At 37.7% G+C, this 24,050-nt stretch overlaps 1 protein-coding gene across 4 annotated transcripts in view; it reads right to left on the bottom strand.

Moving 5' to 3' along the window:
* Positions 1 to 24,050, bottom strand: part of ETV1 (ETS variant transcription factor 1) — a 65,907-nt gene that overhangs the window by 11,109 nt on the left and 30,748 nt on the right. For 3 of the 4 annotated variants that reach the window (XM_056485088.1, XM_056485089.1, XM_056485091.1), the window contains 5 exons: positions 20,871 to 21,000; positions 19,113 to 19,301; positions 15,048 to 15,295; positions 3,285 to 3,351; positions 847 to 917 (listed from right to left, as the gene is read on the bottom strand). In XM_056485088.1, coding sequence (XP_056341063.1) covers positions 847 to 917; positions 3,285 to 3,351; positions 15,048 to 15,295; positions 19,113 to 19,301; positions 20,871 to 21,000 — 705 coding nt within the window. The remainder of the gene's footprint in view (positions 1 to 846; positions 918 to 3,284; positions 3,352 to 15,047; positions 15,296 to 19,112; positions 19,302 to 20,870; positions 21,001 to 24,050) is intronic. The other variant, XM_056485090.1, reaches the window with a different exon arrangement.

Below are 24,050 nucleotides of genomic sequence, written 5' to 3'. Positions count from 1 at the left end.
TACATACACTAACACAAAAGCTACACCAACAACACTACACTAGCATGCATACACTAACATAATGCCATTCTATCAAATTTAAGTAATTGGTTTCTAAATTACTTCCCAAAGTTGCAGACTAGCAGAGTCACTGGCAAGAAATAGTGTCCAACTACTTTGCTTATAATGAAATAAATCTGAAATCAACTGAGTTACACCAGGAAACTGATTTTACGTCAGAGTAACTGAGAATAATTTGGACCATTCATTTTAATTGACCTCAGAATTCCTCTTTAAAAAAAACTGCTGTAATTGGTAGTTTTGTGAACAGAGCATTGATTTGTTATCAATCCCACTGAAAAATAAACCACTAGTACATTCAACCTAGTGCAAATACATTGGCACAAACACAAAAATGTCCTATATACTCACTTCCCACTATTCATCACTTTGTAGACAGCAAGACAAGAGGCTTAATCCTCAGTAAAACCAAAGCTGCTGCATTCTCCACTGTTTTGTTAATTATAAGTACAGCTTTCATTAAATCTCAAACAACAAGCAGTATGTGATCATCAGTGCAATGGAAATCCTCTTATTACTTCTCAACAGTGCAGGAACTGAGCTCCTCTGCCACAAGTCTGGATGCAGTATCTTTTGCTGGCAAAAGTCGAATGACATCCTATTGAAGAGGAGACTTTGGTTTCAAGAGACAAAGGTCAGCTTTGGTTGGGTGCACCACAAATGGTGTGTTAAGGAATCCTAAATTGGAACGTTACTGGGCTTTTTTGATCAGCAACAGAGAAAAGTCCCTCATCTCTTTCTTTTTCATCTCCCTACACAGGAAAAAGAGAGATGTGTCATACATACCGTCAAACTTCTCTGGAACAACGCAAGTGTCATCATAAAACTGCCTAGGTCCCTTCTCATACATACAGCCTGTAAGTTAAAAAGAGACAGGTGTTTATACAAAAGATGCAAGGAGAAAAAAGAGATCACAGGCTTAATGCCAGAGGGAACACTAAGTTATACAGGAATCAGATTAATATCCCACATCCTTTACACACCGCCCAATCCCAACATTTTGGCCTAAGTACAAGGGTGTTTAATTAACATATGCATTCCCAAGAGACTGTTAATCTCCACCTGCTAAAATGAAAAAGCACCCATTTTTCTCTATGATTTATTACAAAATGTTTGCTCATTTCCTGTTTGAACTAGCATGGCTTTGACATTTAACCATTAGTTCCTGTAGGTCTTCTCCCTGCAAGACTAAAGAAATACCACTCAGTATTTCCTTCTCACACCCACACAAGTCACCCTCAAACATTGCTCTTGATGTTCCTTCCAATTAAGATCATTTTGTAAAATTTTATTTCATCATTAAAAGACACTGTTTATAACTTGGCAGTCTTTCTAGCACACCTTTCTGTACACATTCCTACTATTTCCTATTATGCTCATGTTTTGCTTAACCAGAACTGTACTGCTTATCAGTATCAGTCTCACCAGTGCTACTGAGTGAGACAAACATCTCCTCCTCTCCTGCCACCCTCCAGCCCTCCTTTTGACTGCCTAAGTATTACAGAAGGCTTTTTGCCTTAAGGTTACAGTGCTTGGTTGGGCTGGTTTCCTACTGTGAAGCTGAGGAGGAGGCCCACCTCAAAATCCTTTTTTCCAATATATTGTTTCCCGGTTCCACAGGCCCATTCTACATTCATGTATTAAAAAAAAAAATTGTTTAATGTGCCCAGATAACCAAACAATTCAAACTGCTTTGTGTGGCTGCTCTGTCCTGCCAGTTATTTACTGCTCTATGTGCCATAAAGTTATCTATTAACTTTGTTCCATATCTTTACTGAAAATATTGAATAGCAACACTCCTGATATAAATTCCTACAGAACTATAATCCATTCAGAGATGATTGTCTGGTGACAGCCACTCTGAGATCTGTCAGTTGGCCAGGTCTTAATGTATTTAATGTGTACTCTATTGATATTGCTTTGTGCTAACTTCTTAATCAGAATGTAATGCAGAGATAAATTGAATGTCATAAAAAGTCTAACTTTATGATACAAGCATCTTTATCAATCAAACTTTTATCTTCAGCAAAGAACAGAATCAGATTTGACGTGACCTTTATTCTGTAAAATTATGTTGATTGATTTCCAAATACAGAAAACAAATATTTAGCAAACATCACTGCTTTTTTTACATCATTCATGAAAATTTTGCCACCTCCAACTCCTTACAAGAGCATAACACAGCTAAGATGGGTTTTCCCCTATGTGTGCTGTGATTAAAACTCAAGATATTTTGCCCTTATCCCTGCAGTTTGTTTATTTTTTCCTGATGTCTCTCACATCCCTTATCAAGCTTCTATACTTAATATAATCTCATATAATAAGACTTAGAAATTGCTATCTCCTGTTTCACCTTCCTTGTTAAACACTACCTTTCTCTTTTTTTCTGTCTTTATTTCAACCCAGAAGCAAACAGGATTTTAGCCAGATGTGTTATCTTTTTGATTCTGTCTTTACATTAGCAAATGAAGTCTTCCTGGAAGACTTTGATTCACACATCTATCTGGATTCTTATCAATCCCAAAATCAGATTCCATCACATTTCTGAAATTTGTCCACTGGAAGAAAAACAAACAAATCCTAAACAAACAAGCAGAAAATAATATAGTCTTAAGACAGATAAACTAAAACAAGACAGTGGAGGCTATAACCTCTCTTTCACTCATTTTAGTTCTGTTTGACTTCTTTTTAGTACATATAAAGTTCTTTCCATCAGAATTATTAATTTTGACAACTGCATAAGCTCTGTCCTACTGAAATCACTGGGAATTTTGGGACGTCTCAATTTGGGCATAAAGTGCATCAAAATATTGCAAAAAAAAATAGCAAAAGGAAAAAGACAAAACCTTTATGAATTTAAAGTATAAAATAGATTACTTAACACAGTAAACTGAGCCTGTCATGTTAACAGTCCGTAAAATATCACTTGAGAAGAATGGATGAAACAGACAAATTTTTAAGTGTCTCTTCCTTTCAATTGCTAGAGGCCTTGAAAAGCAGAATGAGTTAGGTTCATAGTATAATTGCTTCTATCCTGATCAACCCATGACACTAAAAGAAATAACAAAAAAATCAGTGCATCAGAAATTCAAAACTGAAAGGTGAAAGAAGGATTATGCAAGTATTCCCAGCAGCAGAATTAAACCAGTGAACCCCAAATACCCCCAGGCTTTTATTTTTTTTTACATTTCTATCATATAAAATACATAATAGAAAACTTAACTTCTGTTCTGTTTGGGTGAGCCAGGAAGCCTTCTTGCCTCATGTAAATGGAATGGCAGCTAGGCACTTCTGAAAGGAGAAGATGACAATGCAAGTCAAAAGACTGTCTGGGATTAAAAGTGTGCAGGTTATCAATGGGACAGGCTGCAAGAAGAAGAGCAACAGAAAAGGATGCAAGTTACAGTGAGAGGGAACCTGTCAACACACAGTCAGCATTTCAGAGCAGAACACAGCACACATGGGCAAGGAGAAAAACATGATGTGAGGCTCACAGATCCTATCTACGATAGGCACTTGAACTCCAAACCTTTTGCAATCAACTTTGCTAAAAGCTGACTCCCATGGCAACTTTGGACCATCCACAAAAAAAATCAGCACAGAGACCAAGAATATTTTAAACCCTGTGCTTGTATATCTATCTTTGTGACTAATTCAACCGAAAGTTTTTAACCAATTTTGCTGAAAAGACTTTCAGTCACACTGGAGAGTTTTAAACTGTACATTTACACAAGGAATGTCAAAGTGCATTTTGAGTAGGATAATGGTTTTTAGGCTCTGGTTAAGGACTTGTAGGGTTAATGAAATTTTATGCAATGGCTAAGCATTTTATCTAGAAATGTAGGTCTATCTATATCACTGTCCACTTGTGTGTGTTTAAAATAAAAATGACACCTTAAAAAAAAAATACTGTGCATATGCTAAGTAAGACTGATACTTATTTGCTATTCTCCATCTCTACTCAAATCTGCAGGAAGAAAAAGAAAAGCCAAATAGAACTAATGAAAAACGTGTTCTTTAAATGTCTTTCTTTTTCTTCCCCATGTCTTGCACTGTCCCCAAGTAGTCACATCCTGTGCACAGGGACTTGCAAACAGAAACACACCGTAAATGTTTGCCCTTCTAGACCATGTTTAACCTACTTCTTGGATAACAAAAGTCTTGCTTAACAAAGTCTATTTGATCTTGCATGAACTCCTACCCTAAACTATGCAATCTGTTACCAGTAACTTGTAACTCTTTAAGGGATGCAAACAGAGGTCGAAAGAGCAGACATTATTTTTCCAACACTGCCTACAGACTCTTTCAGCCTGTGATTCCAAATTTCACTGTTCACTGACTAGTGATGAGTATCAAAGATTTAGCAGGATAAGAAAATGAGGTTTTACACTGACTTCACAAACAAGTGAAACACAGGGCTGTAATAATAAGTTTCCTCTAACAGTCCACGGTCCCTCTTGCACATCTGTGCCAAACTCTTCATTACCTCCTCTCTCAGTAAAATGCTCGGTGCCTGCTTCCTCAGGCCTAGAGAATCTCTAATGCCTCAGGCAGCTACTCTGAGCAACCACAGGAATCAGTGACTCAATGATCACCAGAGTCAAGTATAGCTCTGCAGACTAGAAGTCAAGGCTACAAGCAGTGCTTCACCTGCAAGGAATCATTCATGTTACTAAGTAGATGGAATTCTAAGGAGAATGGAAAAATCTACGTAAAAAAGAGGAAGCTGTAGAACTGAAACAGATGCTATTTTCTATTTTAGGTAAAACTTCTCTACTATTGGCAGCAAAGCCCTTTTTGACTCATGAACTCCACTCCTGCAAAGTGATAGAGCAGAGTATACTGAATAAAGAATTATGCATGCATCCACAAACCTGTCTTCTTAGCCAAGTCAGAGTTTCATCTCCCATGCTCCTAAGTCAATTCTAATTAACATCTGGAGTCTCTTTAACAAGCATTGTTTGTACCAACATTACTTAATCTTCTGGTTAGCTTGTGCTTAAACAGTCCACAGAGGACCAAAAAAATACAGCAAGGAAGAGTTTATTTCTCGTAAAGTAACTAGAGTCTTGTTATCCTAAAGTGCTATCAGTTAATTTATGACTATCAGAGTGGGTCAGACTCTAATCAAATTGTAGAAACATTTCCAAAGTGATTATTCAATCAAATGACTAACATGGTTAATTAGGAGCCATAAACATTGCTCTGAAGTTCATCAAAGTAATGACTTGCCCAGAAAAATTACTGCTAATTAAATTGCCTGCTGCTTTCATTTCTACCTTATCTAATAAACAGTCCAACCAATGAAATTTAGTATTGCAGTTTTAAATTGTACTAAATGCTTGACTAAGACCCAGAAGTATTTTTACATGCTAAGCGGAGCTACTTCAAAAGAAAACATTTTAGCGTAGAAATTACAGAGCAATTATATGTTTTCTTCTCCTTAAACCATTGTTTCAAGACAACAAATAAGACAGAAGCAGGCATGAAATACTTCCAGGGCAAGATCCAAGTGTTTGAAATGACTGATTTATCATCTTTTTGAAAGTCCTAGTCTTTGAAGAAAAATGTGCCTGGATTTAGACACACAGCAAGCTTATTTCAGACTGTCAATGAAGTAATTCACATCATAAGGTTACATCAGCTCAAGAACAGCAGAACCCCTTCTTTAAAAAAAAAAAAAAAAAAAAAAAATGGAAATGTAAAAAAATTGCTTATCTTTTATTATCAGTTTGGAATACTTAGGGGTCACACTTCATTGCTCTTATTAACAGTCATCTTGAAACAATGGTTGTGTCTTATATAAGAGACCATGAAACTATTCTTTTCCCAATAGGTACTGTTTTAAAAAGTACACATAATCCAGACACTGCAAAAATGCCTTCTCATCCAGGACATCACAGAGAAAAATAATGGCAATAAGCTCTGCTATGCCTTCATCAAAATATATCTGAAAAATCTGCTACTGAACTTAGAAGGCACAGATTCTAAGTTTCATTATCAAGATGTTTGAGTGATCCCTGGGTAATGAAGTTCATATTAATTATCATGTCAAAATTTAAGGGGTTAGGTTGTCTCAGCCCTGTATAACTCAGAGCAGGTAAAGAATCCTTAAATCCTCTTTTTTGATTGTTTTTCAGGGACAAGGATGAGATTTCATTCGCACAATCCCATCCTGCACAGAAAAAAAACACAATTTCAGCCTGTGTCCCTAGCCAGAATGGGCATAGGGAAGATTGAGCTTCTGCAGGCAAAAGGATGAAATGACAAGATTATATTCTATGGGATGAAGAGACTGACTGACTGACTTCTGAATGAAGCAGACCAATACAGGAACTGGAAACCTGAATCAGGATTTATTCTGTTTCTGACCTTACACAGCCTCCTTAACTAAAGGGCAGGTTGTTATGTTACACTCTAACTCTGAATTACTTTTCAGTTGACTTTTATCAACATTAGCTGAAGATCTGGAGGCCCAGGGAACACCCCATGTGCTCATGACAAGCACAGTGTGATGCAGAAGCACGGTATTGAACGTGTGCATAGGGAAAGATGTGGATATGGAGCCTTAGAAGGCACAGGCCACCTGAAAAAGGGTGGGAGAAAAAGGGAACTGCCTGCCTGGGGCCTCATCCTCCATGTGGCAGCTCAGGGGAAAACTGTGGTGCACTGGCAGGAGCTGCCTTAGTTGGGGAGCCTGTTAACAAGTAACTCAAAACCAAACACTCAACTCATAGTGAAACATGCCTACTTCCCTACAGGTTTAAAACAAAGTGATGACAACACGACTGGAACCTTCTTACTGTTTTCCTGCCCACCTTTCAACTTACACTTTATTACCAAGTAAGCCATATTAGAAGAAGATTCCATAAGGAATTGTTCCAAAAGGGAGCTGTTCCCCAAAACTTTGAAGGGGCTTCACTGGCAATCCTGCAGCTTCACTTATACCATGTCCTTCTAAATTGTCCTTTTGGTCTGGAAAGTAATTATGTGACTCCCTGACACCAGCCATCCCTTCAGTGCCTTTAGAGCTTCCCTTGCACAGTACAAGCACTTCTCTGCTGCATGAGCAGGTGGTTAGTGTACTGGGAGAGATTTTTACTGAGTGCAGAGACAAAAGTAACCTTTTAAAAATAAAGTGTTCAAACTAGAACACATCATACTTTTGGCATTAAACTTAAAACGTCACAATATTACTGCAAATAACTTTTGTGTTCATGGATTTCCAAGAGCACTGACAAACTGTTTACAAAGGAGCACTTCATCCACCACTGAAACACCTTCAGCCTCCTGGTGGAAAGCAGCTGTTTGCAACACCATGGAGAAGTTCTGACCAGCTAGAGGGTGAAGATTACAGAAAACAGGACTTTTTTAGTTAAGAAAGGCAACTCTTCAAACAAGATAGCAACAAATCACTCAGGTAGCACCAGGAGTCACTGAGAAAAATGCATGATTTGTGTTCTGCAGGGAGAAGTAACAAGTTACTCTTTTGGATTTTTTAACCTGCAGAACACATTTAGATTCAAACTCATATCTCCCCAAAAGGAGATATTCAGGTAAAAATACCGGAACTAATTACTAACTCCTTATACAGGAATTGTTTGAGCATATTTCATTACTCAAATGCTGGTGGATCATGTTTTAGTTCAACTATCTTTAAAAGCTTTATCCCCTACAAGCTTTGTAATGAACAGAATCCTACAAATTAGTAAATTCCTGGCAGTACAAAAGTCAGCACTATTTTTTCAGTAGCAGATTCAGCATGAAAAAATGTAGGTGCACTGAAATTACATGGGTGAAAACAGATAAAAATTCTCTAAAAATCAATTTTAAAACTAAATTATCTTTCCCAAATCATTAAGGAATTTAAAAACATTCAGAATGGTAGGTTTTTTCATTTTCTCTGTCACCAGCCTTTGTGCCAGCAATCTGGGAAAAAAACCCAAACTTACAAGTATGTGCACTCATAGATACACATACACTTCCTGCTAAAAATAGCTAATTAAAATTGCTAAAGTCTAATTTCTTACACCTCACTTCACAAAAACATGTTAGAGAATTAGGTTTGGCCCCACCGGCTCATGTCAAAGTGGAAATATTATACACATATAGAAAAAAACCTTAAGCAAACATCTTCCTTTCCACAACTTTGGCTTTTAGATCTATGACAACATCCAATGCATTATGTGAGACCAGATGTCAACAGCCTGTCTAGGCGATGTGTAACTTTTTGTACAGCAGAACAGGAAAACAAAGGCTCATACATTCAGCTCTGAATTGAAATTCCACATGGAGCTGATCTTTTGAGCACACTTTAAAATCATGTATTTGCTTTTATTAACCTCAGTAACAGTAAAATGTACCTTAAACATTGCTCTCCTTTGAATTCAACAAAAGACAGCAGTATTTTCTCTCTCCCTCACTCCTTTTGTTGGTAATCTTACTGCAAAAATGTCTGTGTTGCTTTTTCTCCCCCGCCCCATTCCCTGCCTGTAAAATCGAAGTTGGACAAACACTGCACGGCTGAAGTGACATATTTGAATGGAATTCAGACCAACCAGTTCCTGTTTATGTTTCTGATTTGAGAATGTAGCCTTCTCATTCACTATACATTAGAAACACACCAAGGCCATAAACGGTGTCAGGTTGCAGGCAGGCAGGGCCAAGCAGCATTAATCATTACTTTAAGGCAACTGGCAAAAGCAGCAGCTGAGGGAACACTACACCCTTCAGCTCTGCATAAATGGACATTCCAGGGTTTGGCGTGTGTGGGTTGGCTTTTTCTTTTTTTTTCCCCTTCAGCATCCATTTTATGAATGAAACTTCAGGCTGCACAGAGTCCATTCATATAAAAGCTATGCTCACAGGGCTCAGTCTCTCGGGATCAATTGGTCTTGGGTAAGGCTGATGTGATTGGTTTAAGGCAGGCTTCAGCCTTCCATTACTGATTTAAAATGCAGCCTGTGTCCATTTGACCTGCCTTAATGCACAAAGAGTAAATCCAGACTGCGCTCTCAATCCTCAAATCAAATCATTAGCCAGTGCCACTTACTGTAACTGTAGATTTAGAGGATATTTATCCATTTCTTTGAAAAACAGGGACTGCAGGACAATTTTTCAGATCGTATTGTCTGCCTTGAAAACAAAAATACTTATATGGTCTCCTGCCTATATACTCACATTAACTTCAGGCTTTCCTTTGTTCACAAAGATCACACTGCAAAATGAAATAATTTCTAACTACAGATTTATTTCAAATAGAAATAGTGAATAGAGGAAATCAGCTAGATTGACAGCAACTGGAAAGTTAAATTTCTGCCTTTCACAACAATCTTCTGAAGTCCAGGTTTCCCAAGTTTCCCTGTCAGATACTCTTATTTTCTGCTGCCATACAGTCTGACAGCAGATCTGTGTTTTAAAAGCTAGTACAAAGTCCAGTGCAGCTTAACTATTGAACAAAATTCATATTCATTCACTGAAGCAACACAACAAAGACAAGTTCTGAAAACACAAGGATGAAATATTTTAAACCACAGGGAAAACTGCAAAACCAAAATAAAGGAGGGGAGAGTTCTTAAACCTCCTAACTTAAGAGCAAAACCCTGTCCCTTCTACCCTCCTGCCTTTATGCCATCCGGATTTTCATTGAGAACAATTATACTTCTGTGTATAAGAATTTATTTAAGGCCATAAGGAGATGCAGTTTTGAGATGTGTATACTGAAGCACCATATCCAGGAAAAGGATGGAGTCAGTTCTGTTTCACAGAGCATTTTATAAAAACTCATTGCAAAATCCTGCAAGTATTTGCATCCTGATAAAAAAAGAAAAAGAAAAAAAGAAAATAAAAAAGAAAAAGGAAACTTGGAGAGAATTTGAGGAAAAACAGCTGCAAGACTTTAGATGCAATATACATCTCAACATGTCACACTGACAGAGCATACACACAATCCATCCACAGTGGTTTAGAGGTGGTACATTAATAACAAGCAATTTTTACAAAGAGGTGTAGCTATGAACAAGGAATTCAACCGATCAAAGAGAAAATTTAAGTTTATGATCTTGAAATATTTCTAAACTGTGAAGTTCTATTTGTCTGTGAAACAATCGCCCGGGAGAAAAATAGTAATAATAATAATACTTAGCCCTCACACAGAACTTTATATTTTCAGAGCATACTACAAAAATTAGCCAATATAATCAAAAACAGTAGTGGATGCACCATGACCTGTGTCACTTTAAATGCTGCACTGATCAATGCACTAGAGAATATCCTGGAAAAAGCAAACCAGCACTTCAGCAATTAACTTTTTGTCTTCAAGCTAGCATCTCCAAACATCTAAATTTTGCCTTCAGAGGTACAATAGAATAACCAACTGTTTAAAAAAGTAATGGGGGGGAGGAGGAGAATCAACTTGCAAATAAATATAACCTGAAAAAATATCTTTTTCCCCGTCAAATTTCAATTCAACACTTTCTCTTGTGCTATTCTGCAAACTCCCAAATTTAAGAATATGTTGGCTGATGCCTAGGGAAGAATGCATTACTAGGGATCTTTTTCCACATTAATATCCACTGATTTGCTTTTCAAAAAACATCTCATCAGGTATTTGAGAAGACTCTTGTATTTTATTCCGTTTCCCATCATTAGGTAAATACATTTATAACATGGATGGCAGAATGCTACCAACATTCTATACCTGTAAGAGTAAACTTAGGAGGTTAATAAGGGTCATCATTAATAACTTCCTGCACAAACTTTATATAAATCCTTTGCTGCAAATATGATACAGCTTTTTGCTTTGGCACTCTTGTCTTGAATGCACAGGTCAAAACTCTTTGTGGGAAGCAGAACCATGCTTAGCAGGTGGAGCCCCTGCTTCATTTGTTACAGGGGCTGCAAGTTATCTATGTACTGAGGCAGAAATTTTCAAGAAAAGAAAATATAATGCAGCTGAATGGTCAGGTTTAGGCCCCCGTAAAGCCCAATCCAGTTCCAACAAGGCTTTCCAAAGTAGCCACATTACTTCTGCCAGATTTTTGGTACTAGGTATTTTTATACTGCCTACACTGAGACCCTTATCTGATGTTCCCGTAATTCTTCATCTAGAAATACAAAGAAAGCCCCTCGGAGCTAGGATCTGAACATATGTAGTACAAAATGTTCTTTTAAAAATCACCCAGTCTTAACTGGGTATCCTAAACAAACAGATTTATATATCTGATTTGTCTCTCGACCTCTGCTCATTTCTCTTAACAGAGGGGCAGCTCCCCATCCATTCTCACTTGCCAACACAAGGTATTTGCTCGTGAGTTTTCAGGAATTAAAGGCATGAGCAACTCAGAAAGAAAGACATGTAGGCTAATAATTCTGTCTGGAGAGTTCATTCTTTAAGTGATGTGACTAGTGCCTCGGAAGTGACAGGGAGAGAATCCAAATTTTCTAAGGTCCGTTCAAGCGTATTAATTGTGAGGCTACCCTGAAATGAAACTGTGAGAACAGCCCTGCTAATGCCTGCAACACATTCAGGAAGTACTGAATCTATCTAAATTTCAACAGAAAAATTCCTGGCAATCAGCAACTAGTATATGCAAGCAACAGTTCCTCCTCTATTCATCTCCATTACCACTGTGTGACAAATTTCAGTTTCCAAAGACATGGTCACAAAAATTTCTCAACCAAAATAACTATTTTAATTGGGTAAAACCAAATACAAGATTTAAACTTAATAATTTAAGATGTCATTTTAAAACTTGATTTTTAGTATTAAATGATACATACTCAGCTGGAGTCATACCTTAGTATATTTGCAAATACACTATATTATGTAGGAAGGGTTAAGCCTTTGAAGATCCTGCTCAAAAATAAAGGACAAAAGAGACAAGCTATATCAAGTTTGGCCTTTTTGTTTAAGTACCTGAATACATTACTGAATTCTATAAGTGCTAACTGTACAGGAATACCCACTATTAGACCTTGTAAACAAAGGTCTTAGGAAGCTTTTTGGAGTATATTCATTAATTATGCAAAATCTCAAAGCTCTGTATGTCCCTGGCTGCACTTCTGTGACTAAAGTCACTAGATTTACCATCAAGTACTAAATACATCTGACTGTCAGATGTATTGAAAAAATGAATGTCAGATGAAAAAAAAAAAAAATCCATGGGAGAAAATGTCTGATTGAACATATATGATGCACTGTGACTTCTAGAAGCGTGGATGGATAAGGAAGAGCCTCTACTCTGTTGACATTTTTCTTTTTCCATTATCTCAAACATCTCCATTATCTCTATTCTGCAGTAGAAATTGCATACCTGCAATTACAATTACAACTAATTGATCTGCCATTTCCCATGTCATAATTAATGTCATGTTTTAATAGAGTTGTAATCATTCTATAATAATGCTTTTCATTCATCAGCTTCCCACAAAGTATAAAAGAATAGTGCACAAAAGCGATGAACTTTTATGAGTCCCTTTCAAAAACATCCCAAAAGGAACATCTCAGTGCATTACAATGAACTTTTTAAATATGTTTCTATATTCTTATCTGAGCTGTAATAAAATACAATGAAAAAAGAAGACTTTTTACTCTGGCATTCCTCCCTTCCTGAACATCCATAGGTGAAAAATGAAATCAATGATTCAGTGACAAATACATTATGTTTCCTAAGGGGTTATTTAATGTACTCTTAGCAAGGATGGAAAATGATGGTTTCTAGAGAACAGATGGTAACAAGACAAAATATCAACAGACCACAGTTGTTGACTGCAATTTATGGAGTGTACAGATGTGTCAACTTAAATGCAGTGATTCTGAGGCCAATAAAAGTACTTCCTGATACCAACAGATTAATTTTTCATGACCACTGGTTACACAGCTATTACATTTTTAAAAACTAATCATTCATCTACAAAAGAAGCAACAATTTTGCTTGAAGATAATTGTTATAAAGTGGAATGTTGTTCTTGCTGGCACAAAATAAATAGGCATGACAGGACTGGATACAAGTTTGTACATCTTCATTTTAGAATAAAATTTCCTGCTTTCTTCCATAGAAAATATTCCAAAGAAAGATGAATGATAGCAGCCAATCCAGATTTAAAGTAACAGTATGCAATAAGAAGATCCCACTTCCGAGTCAAATAAGAAGCATATTTACAAAAGGGCCTTTTTCTGACCTGTAATTTAGCAGGATGAATAATGGTTCTTGTGAAGGTTGCAAGGGACTGGCAGTGTCTGAAGCTGCAATCCCCCATTCATTATACACTGCCACATGAACTACACAGTCTCTCCCATATGCTTTAGGACTAGAAATACACAACTCCACGAAGCTACAGATCTCAGAACCCTCATCAATGAATGGGCTGAGTTCTGGATCTGATCCTTGTAATTCGATTTCATTTTCATCTTGTCTTATATTTCAGCTTGGAGAAATATTTCAGCCCTGGTCTCCTCCCTGTTAAGGGCTAACTCAAATTTTCCTAAGGATTGGTTCTTTGCTTGTTAAGAGTAAGAAGGTCAAAAGCAGCTCTACTTTCCGAATTTCCCCATTCTAATATTGAGATCAACGCTATAGCAAGCACTTTACATTAATGAAACCACAAAATACCTCACCAAATAGACAGTGTTAAGTTAGCTACAGAAATAAAATTTAAAACCAGTTCTACACTATATCAAATTTCAAGATAGTTTTTCATGATCTAAAATTTCAAAGGCCACTTCAACTGAGCTGTCATACAGCCTTTGGAAAATAAACTGCAAAAGCATCTAGCCAGAGACTGAACCAGAAGGAAAGTCCTGGGAGTACAGCAGCACCAAGAAGGGGAAGTCAGACTGAAGTCAGACAGAGCCATGCATTCCCCCTGCCCAAGTCAGCATGGATGTGTACAGAAGCAGTGTGCCCTCCTCCAGAAGCATAGCTGGGGCATGCTGAAATCCCTCCCTTTCAACAGTGTGGGCATACACAAAGCAGGACCGAGGCAGACACCATTACAATAAAACTGAAAAAAATTTTGATTGCATTATCTTGGCTCCATACCAATCAACTGTATAACCTCACCTAGAGCACTCATCATGTTTTAATCTCAGCTTCTTTTCATACCACCTTTCCAGCTTTCTTCTTTGTAGCTTCCTTCACCTTGTTACTTGGAACTCATTACTAAATTTCTTTTTTGACTCCTTATTCTCTCATTCTTTTCCCAAGTATAATATAAATATTATGTTGAAATTTTATCAAACATTTACAGTGTTATTCCCTTGATTTATTTTTCTATCCTTTCTATTGCTGATCTTTCCTATTTTGATCAGAAATTATTGAGAGCAGACTGCCACCACCTCCCCCGTTTTGTACTGTCTGTAGAGCAATAAGGTTCCATTCCAGTTGCCCCATAAGCACAATCATAATAGACATTATTAATAGCAACAGTGCATTCTCTACATCAGCAACCTGGCATCTCAGATTATGTACCTCCACAAAACACAGTGGTATGCACAAACTGAGAAGCTGACACCAATTTGGCCGATTCTTCTCCCTCATCGGTTTTATAGCTGTATAAACCCCACTTCAGTGGAGTTACCCCTGATTTAAAGTAATGCAAGCAAGAGGAGAAAGAGTTCTCTATATCTGGCAGGCAAATGGAAGAACTCATAAAATGGAGCACACAAATTCGGAGGTCAAAGATGAGATAGTACAGAACAAGTTCCCTGTTAACAAAGCAAATTCGCACCCATGATTTTCTTCCTCAACTTCTTTAACATGTGCACTTTCTGGACAGAGCTTTCTAGCAAATGAATGCCTTTAAAGAGCAGGCAATGGTGAAAAGAGTCCCACTGTATTATGTAGCAATCTTATTACTCTGTAAGCTGTCTCAGACATAATTTGTGAGATGTAAGTGTCAAAAAAGCAAGTTTCAGTTCATACAATTAAAACATCAACAGCACTGGCTTGGACTCACATACTGGTTTGCAATGCAATCTCACCTACCTGAATCATATGCAAAATCCCTAGGTTCCTGTTTAATCATCAGAGGAGGGGGGAAGTTTTGACTGGCTGCGCTGCCAACCATAGCATTGTGTTCATAAACTGGATCGTGGTACTCCTGCTTAAATCCTTGAGGCGGGAAAGGGATGTTTGGTTCAGACATCTGGCGCTGATATATTGGGCGTCCTTCCCTTGGCATTGCAGGTAAAGGTGGGAAAGAATTGCAAGGTTCAGAGAGCTGGCGGCGAAATCTAGAACACAAATTATAGAGGTCATGTAAAGGACTTGAGCTACATTCCATTCCCCAAGGATCTTCAGGTCATTATTACTGGCTGTATCACTTTCTCAATAACAAACATTTTGCTTATGAGTATGCCAAGTGCTCCCATCAGGATCACTGGCATCATACAACAGCGGCAAGCAAAGAAACAAAAATCCCACCTATTAATACCAGCTCTAAGACCTGTCTCCACCACATCCTTTTTGCTTTCAATATCTTCCCTCAGCAGAAGAGGCAAACAGGAAATGCACCAGCTTCAAAACAGTAGAAAAACTGACATTCTACCACAGTGACATGAAGGAGGCGTAGATAGAGTTCTCTGCTCTTTCACAAATGTTAGCAACATCTTGCTCGTACTCTAATTTACTCTTACCCATCTTACTGTTACACGGAAACCATTCTGACCACAATAGACACATTTTGAATAGAGTATTGTCTACTCTAACATTTGGAAACGTTCCAGGGTAAAAGTCCACTGTTCTGTCCTCTCAGGGGTAGTGTCACGAGAGATCGACTCGCAAGGATGGCACTGCATTCCAACTGTAACAGCATGGGAATGTCAGCACCCAATAAAAAGAGGGGGTACACATTTTTGCTACAATTACTCTCCTGCCTTAACTTTTCCCCTCAGTCATTTCTGCATGAAAGTTGTAACCTATACAAGCCATACTGCCATTTGCTATTCCCAAATGCTCTTCAGTAGGCATATAATAAGAGAATTTAGTTTTAAGTTATCTTGATTTCCACACAATGCTACTCTCAAGAACTTATGCTTGTTTTTTCTTCCATAAAACGTATCTACCTGAACTAAAAGGCCTAATGTAATTACTTGGACATCTGCAGGTTCAGAAGCATACAGAAGAATACCAGGATGCTCTTTTTCCACTGGGAAAAGACGAACTGCATGATGTCTTCCTGCTATCTCCTGCAGATTACCAGAGTAGTAATCACCACAGTGGTATAATTGTGTCCACACTAACCAACAGCAGATGCAATGCTCTTGTGACAAACTGCTTACCAGTCTTGTTATCACTTATTATAAACAAGACACATTAAAAAAAAAAAAAAAAAACCCAAAAAAACAAAACAAAACAAAAAAGCAACTTGTGCCTTTCTTTGGAAGCTTCTTGCTGTCAGATACACACAAAAAAATTTAATCATCCTGAGCTTCCTGTGCTTCGGATCTGAACCAACTTTGGTTCACGCATGCAAAAGACTTTTTTTTGGAGAAAACTGTGCAACTGAAGTACAATACAGGGATTTGATTGCAGAAGGAATAAAATCCTTGACTATTAACTCATAGGTAATACATATTTCTAAAACAATTTAAACTCTATTATCATCTGTCATAATACTACTATAACTTGTTCTGACAAATATTTACTATCATAGCTTAATTATCAATACTGTGGAAGCTGCAGAGATAAAAACTATTACAATGTAGTAGTGGAGACAAAATTAATTTTTCTAATGCTGCTGTAAACACTATAATTTTTGCAGTAGAAAGAGCACTGTGCTGTAACACTGGGTTTTGCAATTCCACCTACACCTGCAGAAAATAAACTTAGAAACTCAAATGTATTATGAAACAGTTAGGCTGACTGGCACTGCATTCATTTCCTTTTTTCCCTTTTTTCATTAGCCAAAAAAAGAAGCAGAAATTATCATTAAGAACTGTCAAGGAGTGAATCAGAAAATTGCAACTTGAAGATAAAATAAGAAACAGGCTCACTCACAAAGCCTCAAAGGAAGTTAATAATACTTGTTGTACTGGAAGCTTTGTATGGAATCAAGCCATTTGTTTATACAAGTGGATTTGTTTCCTGTTGGTACTTGTTAGTACCACTTATCGTTCATCTCCTCATGCCCTGTATGAAGATGTATGGGCTGTACGTACTAGATGCTAATGCTATCCTATGCCACCAATGCCTGTTCCAAAAAAATTGTGTCTTGAGTTGGAGATTCATATATGAACTCATATAAGCAGGTCATTTGTTTAAATGATATTTTCTCATACACTCATTGTAGTAGTATCTCACCTTATAAATCAGGAAAATTTGAATTTCCCAAAAATAGATGTTTGGTTCATACATAAGATTCAAAACAAATAAGAAAATGTGGAAAAACATCTTCATATGTTCCACTACTATTCCACCTTTCTTTAAAAATGGAGAAAAATTAGGTGGATTTTTTTTTCCTTGAGTCACTTATTTAGGACTTTACTAGAGCACATGATATTCTATAACAGAAGTGAAGCACTAGTGCAAAATGTCCTAAAAAATATCAAAGATGGGGGAGGGAGGAGAAATATAAAGAGCCTACAAAGCTTGCACAGAGCAAGAGTTATGGGTACAGAAATTATACTAGGATGTATGCAAATGTCTATAAATACTCAAGTTAGGGCTGACATACGGGTTCAGTGCTCTCTTTACAAGTTGCTTTATACCATAAGATTTTTTTCATCTGAAAAATCTTAGTACTGTTCTCTGCACATAAGCCATGTAACTTCTGCTGATTTCAGTCTCCTGGCAGCTTGACTTTGGTGTATGTACAGAAACACATTCACCCACCATCCTGTAATCTAAGCCACTGCCTGGCTTCACTGGGGGCCTTTGTGGTTAGACCACAGTCCACGGCTGGGGAGGAGATGGGGACTTCGGCAGGTGAAGGGGTGATTCACTGTTTCTTGATGGCCAGAAGGGCTTGTAGAGAACCTTGGTGGTATTTAAAGCTATCTCAGCAGTGTACAAAACAGCAATATTAACGTTAGTAACCTCTTTTGGAAGTGATCTGCACAAATCCCTGGAGATAACAACCCTTATTAGAGCAGAAGCATGCAAATCACACTCCCAACAACTGTTTTTCTTTTCAGGTCTTTCTTAATTTGATAATGGCTAAGAGGTAAAACAAGTTTTTGAACATATATCTCTTTACACACCACTGGAATTTTAAATGTTCAAGAGCAATCAAAACTCAGCATACAAAAACAGGTTCATGCAATAAAGGTTAGGGTAAATAGAATTCCACAAACAAGTGTTTGGACTGAAAAAACAGGGAAATCCACTGAGCATATCTGTTGCAAAACTGAGCTAAGAAAGATAGTTGTCTGGGGATTTCTAACATACCAAAACAAAACAGGGTGACTTAAGGACAGTTTAAGCTTTAATTCTAGTCTCTAACTCTTGTGGCTTTTACTCAGACTAATGTTATTTAAGCATGGTTTATATTGGCATCTTTTTTTGAAATGCTGCATTACAAAAGGGCTTGGAAAAATGATCCACCCTTCTAAAGAATATTCTGAAGCAGGAACACTGTAACATGGCCACTTATCCCTTAGACAGATGAACTGCTTAGCAAGAGGCCAGGTATTTATAGTTAGGAACATGCTTGCTAGTGACTTCATCACCTTGAAGGGCTTTCTAGCCTCAAGGGAATCACAGAACTACAGAATAGCCCAGGTTGGAAGGGACCTTGAAAGACCATCAGGTCCAACCTTTTGTGGGAAAGAGAGCCTAGATGAGATTATCCAGGATACTGTAATCAAGCTCACAAGAGAGAACCAACATGTAATTTAAATTCTGTCTCTGCCAATATGAACTCACACACTGGTGCACGAAGCCGGGTGCCAGCCTTTCATGAACACAGCCATTTCTGACACTGTGAACCTTGCTGGTTTCCACCTTCATCCCCCAACCTACCAGGGAATAGCAGTGGCCAGGAAGGCATTAATAACATGTATAAGAGACTGGTAGCCACAACTGAAACACCCTCCCTGCTCTGTGTTTTACCTGTGATCCATAGGGAAGCTGTTGTCTGGAATGGACTGGGATGGAGGGAGGTGGGCAGGGAAAACCCGGTCAGGTTTAGGAGTCTGAGCGGCGTTTGGGGAGGCATGGTGCAGCGGTGACACGGGAGTGCTGGATGGCGTCGGCGGGTTGGAGGGCCTCATTCCCACTTGTGGCTTCTGATCATAGGCACTATTAGCAAGGCAAGGGGAAAGCAAGGCAGGTTATTTTTTTTCCAAAGAAAGACGAAAAACCAAAACCATAGCGTCTACATCCAGAAAAACAATTACCACAAGTGCCCTATTTAGAAGCTTTTGGTTATGGTTAACTTATTAACCAGTTTGGGGCAGAAGAATTCTCAGCTTTACTCTAAGAAGAGCAATGAAGAAGTCATGCTAGAGGCAAGTGACTCAGCACAGCATTTTCTTCTCTGAGGCACAGAAATGTATTTTTAAAGGACTCAGTCTTACAGTCACATTCTAACAGGAGGTATACAAAATACATAAAAGTAGAAGCACCTGGACTAGAGCACAAAGAGCTGACAGTGCCTGTCAAGGCTCTTTTTCTTTTGCACAAACCACAAAGTGAGACAGTAAAACAATACAGCCAGAGGGAAGGGATCTGACCCAGAAAAACAATGGTATGCCGGCTTAGCTACCCATACTAGGATGTCAGCAGCCTCTCCCGACAGGTTTTTTTACCCCCCCTCTCTCTCAAAATTAAACTGCTGGTCCTACAAATACATAGCTGCTATTTTCAAGGGTGTCTCAAATCAGGAAAGGACTCGAGAACACTTTGATCATCCCTGTTTCTAATCAGGAAAAATGCAGACATTATGAATATCGTAAGCACAAGCTTGCATACTTTCCTACATCAGGGCCCTTAGCACCCATCAAATCCACCAATGGATTCATTTGAGTTTTGAAACCAAAATTACTCCTTATAACTGGTCAAGGTGCCAGTCTTTTCCTACACCACCCCCCCCATTCATATCCAAAATTTAAATGCTATAATGCTTTAAAGGCTAACAGTTTTTGTAATACATTAATGAGAATCAAAGCTAGATGAAAAATGCTAAAATAGACTGAAACATCAATAAGAAGTCCTTCACTGCTGGCACTAAAGGAAGGAGTGGCACGTAAATGCAACCAAAAGAAAGTCAATAAGGAATGAAGAGGTATCAAGCCCCTTCACCACCCACAAATAAATAAAACTTTTATTAAATATCCCTATAAAAGAAGACAACTTGCTTTTGAGTAAGTACCAAAGATGCAGGGACTAATGAAGCACTGTTTTAAAAGGTAATCACCCAGGAATATACACAGACAACATCTGCAGAATTTGTCAAATACCTAATGTGTTTCTCAGACCTGCCAATCCCGTGCCTGTTACACAGATCTCTCTTTCCTAATGTGCATAATGCATTTTGAAAGTACTTTCAACACAGCTCACAGAAAACAAGATACTACTTTCTATTTCATGCTTGTACCCTGGGTTTTTAAACTCTGGCTAGCTCCCATGGAGGAGGAATGGAGGATGTGCATTTTGATGAAAAACACTGCTTTGAAATTATTATGTAAGTGTTTGATACAACTGTAAACAAATCCATCAGTGTTCATCAGCTAAACGCATTATCTCATCAGTCTGTTATCTGCTGAAGAGGTAACTTTTATAAGATCTCTATTATGGTTTTATTACTCTTTAGTCAGTCCTCATTTAAACCAGCAGTTCTCACTGCAAACATGCTCCTGATTGCTTTACCTGACATTGTACAGGCACTTTTCCCCATAACTGAACTTGAATGGTTGCTCTTGACTGCAAGCGGAGCCAAGTTCCGAACATGGGCTATGGGGTTCCTTCTTGATTTTCACAGGGAGACCATGAAAAGCCACTGAAAAGAGATGGAGAATGCAATTAAAACCCAAGTACAACATCAACAATTAGCTTTCCCAAGTAAGCTCAATACTGATAATTAAACACATGATTAATTAAACCATTGTAATAATAAAAACAATATAGGAAATAAACATTTCAAATATTTCTTTGAGTGTCAACTGAAAAATAGACACCAGAGATCCTTCACATTGGCTATTATCACTTCTATTGTTTAATAGAATGATGGCCAGCATCCCATCTCATTAGCAGGAAAATAACAGCCCACTTATATTTGGCTTAACTACTGTAAATGTTGTCAGAGGCAAAATACTTCCCAGGCACCAAATGTTTCTAAGTAATATCAGAGGTAGCTTTTAGCTATAAATGCAATAGTAGTCCACTTCAAAGAATACCATACAAACGACTCCAAAATAAATTTGAGATATATCAGCTTCAAGTATACAATCAGTAATGTTTTTGTCCCACAAAATGCTTGAAAATTTGCAGCGAAACCCTTGAAATTAGATTATTATATGCACTTCTAATTAGAAATAACATTTTAAAAAAATCAGAAGAAATGGTTTAAGTAATTTTTCTTAAAAATAAGCAAGATAAAATCCTGGCCTGACCAAACTCATTAGTGACATAGACACAAACTAGAAAAAAAATAGAGATTATACTTAAAAGTTAAAAAAAAGCCCAGAGGGGGTGTGACAGAAATGCAGCATTAATTAGAAGCACAAGGTCTGTATTAAGAGAAAGGCCAAAGGTAAAGGCAAGGTTAACCAGCAAATTAGTTTACGCCGGACAACTTTCCTTATTTAATTTCTAATCTTAACCAAAATTAAAGCAGAAGAAAATTCAAAGTTCACCTGACTTTGACAAACCTAAATAACTGGCTAGGAGAACAAAAGACTAAAAGACAGATATGCAACAGCTTGAAAACACACCCGTCAAGTTTTAAATAAAATGAGGTCGTTAATGCATTTTTGAACTCCAAGATATCTAGAATTCAGAGATAATTTTATCACTGATTTTGGATGTTGTCACCAAAACACCATAGTATGAGGATCACATTCCTGCCTGGCAGACACTTGTATCTCTATAAAAATCCACATACATGCAGCAGCTCCTGTTAGGGAATCTCAGCAAAAAGTCAGGACATCATGATATACCATCAAGCAGCATCTTCCCCCTTCTCTTGCACCTGAACTTGGGAAAGATGACTTGTTATTGACTTCATATTTTCTGATACCAATGCATCTGCATACACACTCCAGTGTTCAGTGGGGAGATAAATGAAATTCTGTCTAAGAAGTGAGCATCAGAACCACTAAACTCTGGCATCTGTGAGTAAGGTCTGGATTCCAGATTTTTGTCATGGGCTTTCTCATGGTTGGGCAATGTTCACAGAACTCTTTCACAAATAGATCCTCTTGTACCCTATTACATGACAGCTTCCACTACTGCCTTTCAGTTGAGTCATCTGCAACATAACACTATTCTAGTTTGCCACGTATTTTCAAAAAAATTCACAAGAGTTAGCAGAAAACTGCTCTTCAGCTTTTATATTTGGTGGATAATAGCTATGTGGAAAGATTAGAAAGGAAAAGCAGACAATAAAACGTATAGAAATGCATATGCACAGCACAACAACTTAGGAAACAGAGATGGAAAATGTGAACATGACAAGAAGAAAAGAGTTCTTACTGGATAAAACTGCCTGAACTTGCACTAAAAAGAAACCCACATGGACTTCTTGAAAAGCGATTCTCAGATTTAATAATGTGGCAAAATGCAGCCCAGTCAGCTTTCCAAAGTAATCGCAAAGCAGGCTGATATCCAGTAGTTTGTTTCAGGATATTTCTAGTGAACTTTTACTGCTGACTCTCCTTTGTATGTCTTGGTCAAATAATGCATGCCACACACTTAATTCATATGATGGGCCCCGCAACTCTGGGAGGCGGGCTCCAAAGTTAAGGTAGGCAACCTCTTTAACTTGAATCAAAAAATTAAAACACAACTGCAACAAGACTCCTTTTTAAAGCCAGTATCACATATTTGCACAAAGGCCACATGCTGCTCTATTTTTTTTACATTTTTTTTTTTTATTTTTACTTTGCTACTTCCTTGGAGTTAATCTGTTATGAAAAATTACTTCCCTTATTTATTTTTAAATAACGGGAGTACAGAGACTCCCACACTACAGCCCTGTGCGGAGAACTGGCTGGGTATTTCATCACAGTGCTGAGAGCCTGAACGTCTGCTAACAGGCAGTTTTCCAGCTCACTGGCACAGGCACAAGTGAAAGCAGCACATTCATTTTGTGCAATTTGCTTTACCTTCCCACATGGAGTTGGTGCATGTAAAAGGCTGTTAAGTACTAAATTATTCCTTATCAAATCACCATCATCTGGAGTCATGATCAACACTAATTAAATTACTTTCACTGAACACGGCTCCAGCCTGCTGCCTCAACTGCGAGGTACATTTTATTTTGCTTACTGTACAGTCCTACCAAGGTACAGGGCACAGTGCTAGAAGGCATCTGTGCTGTAGTTTTAATTAAAGTTTACCTCACCTTCCTCCAAGCTTTATAAGCTAGGGTAAAGTGTATCAAATCAAGTAGGTTAACACCTTCACTTCATTTAGAGAAAGCATTACAAACCAAAGTGATTTTATATTAGATCTTTATCTTAACTACAGCCAGAAAGATAATGTAGCTGTAAAATTTAAAGCCTTCCTCGGGCAGTCCCCTGACACAGTCACCGTGCTAAGCTTTATCTGTAACTCCTTAAGTGTACACTTTTAGAGGTAGAAAGGAAAAAAGATAGGCTGATAAAAATACTGCATTTTTGGGGGCTTTTTTAAAGGCTACTTGCCCTTTCAGACCATATCTTAAGTGTGGCTGAAGATGACAGACTTATTTTAACAAGAAAATTTCAAACATTCAAGGCAGTTTTTATACCATCACTGAAACCCTCCACCCATCACTTCTGATTTTAGTGTGACAGTGCACCTATTAAAAGAGAATTTAAACATACACACTTTTGCTAAACTGGATTT

The sequence above is a fragment of the Oenanthe melanoleuca genome, chromosome 2 (assembly GCF_029582105.1).
Source record: "Oenanthe melanoleuca isolate GR-GAL-2019-014 chromosome 2, OMel1.0, whole genome shotgun sequence".
Taxonomy (NCBI): domain Eukaryota; kingdom Metazoa; phylum Chordata; class Aves; order Passeriformes; family Muscicapidae; genus Oenanthe; species Oenanthe melanoleuca.
This window is presented reverse-complemented; position numbering and strand designations above follow the sequence as displayed.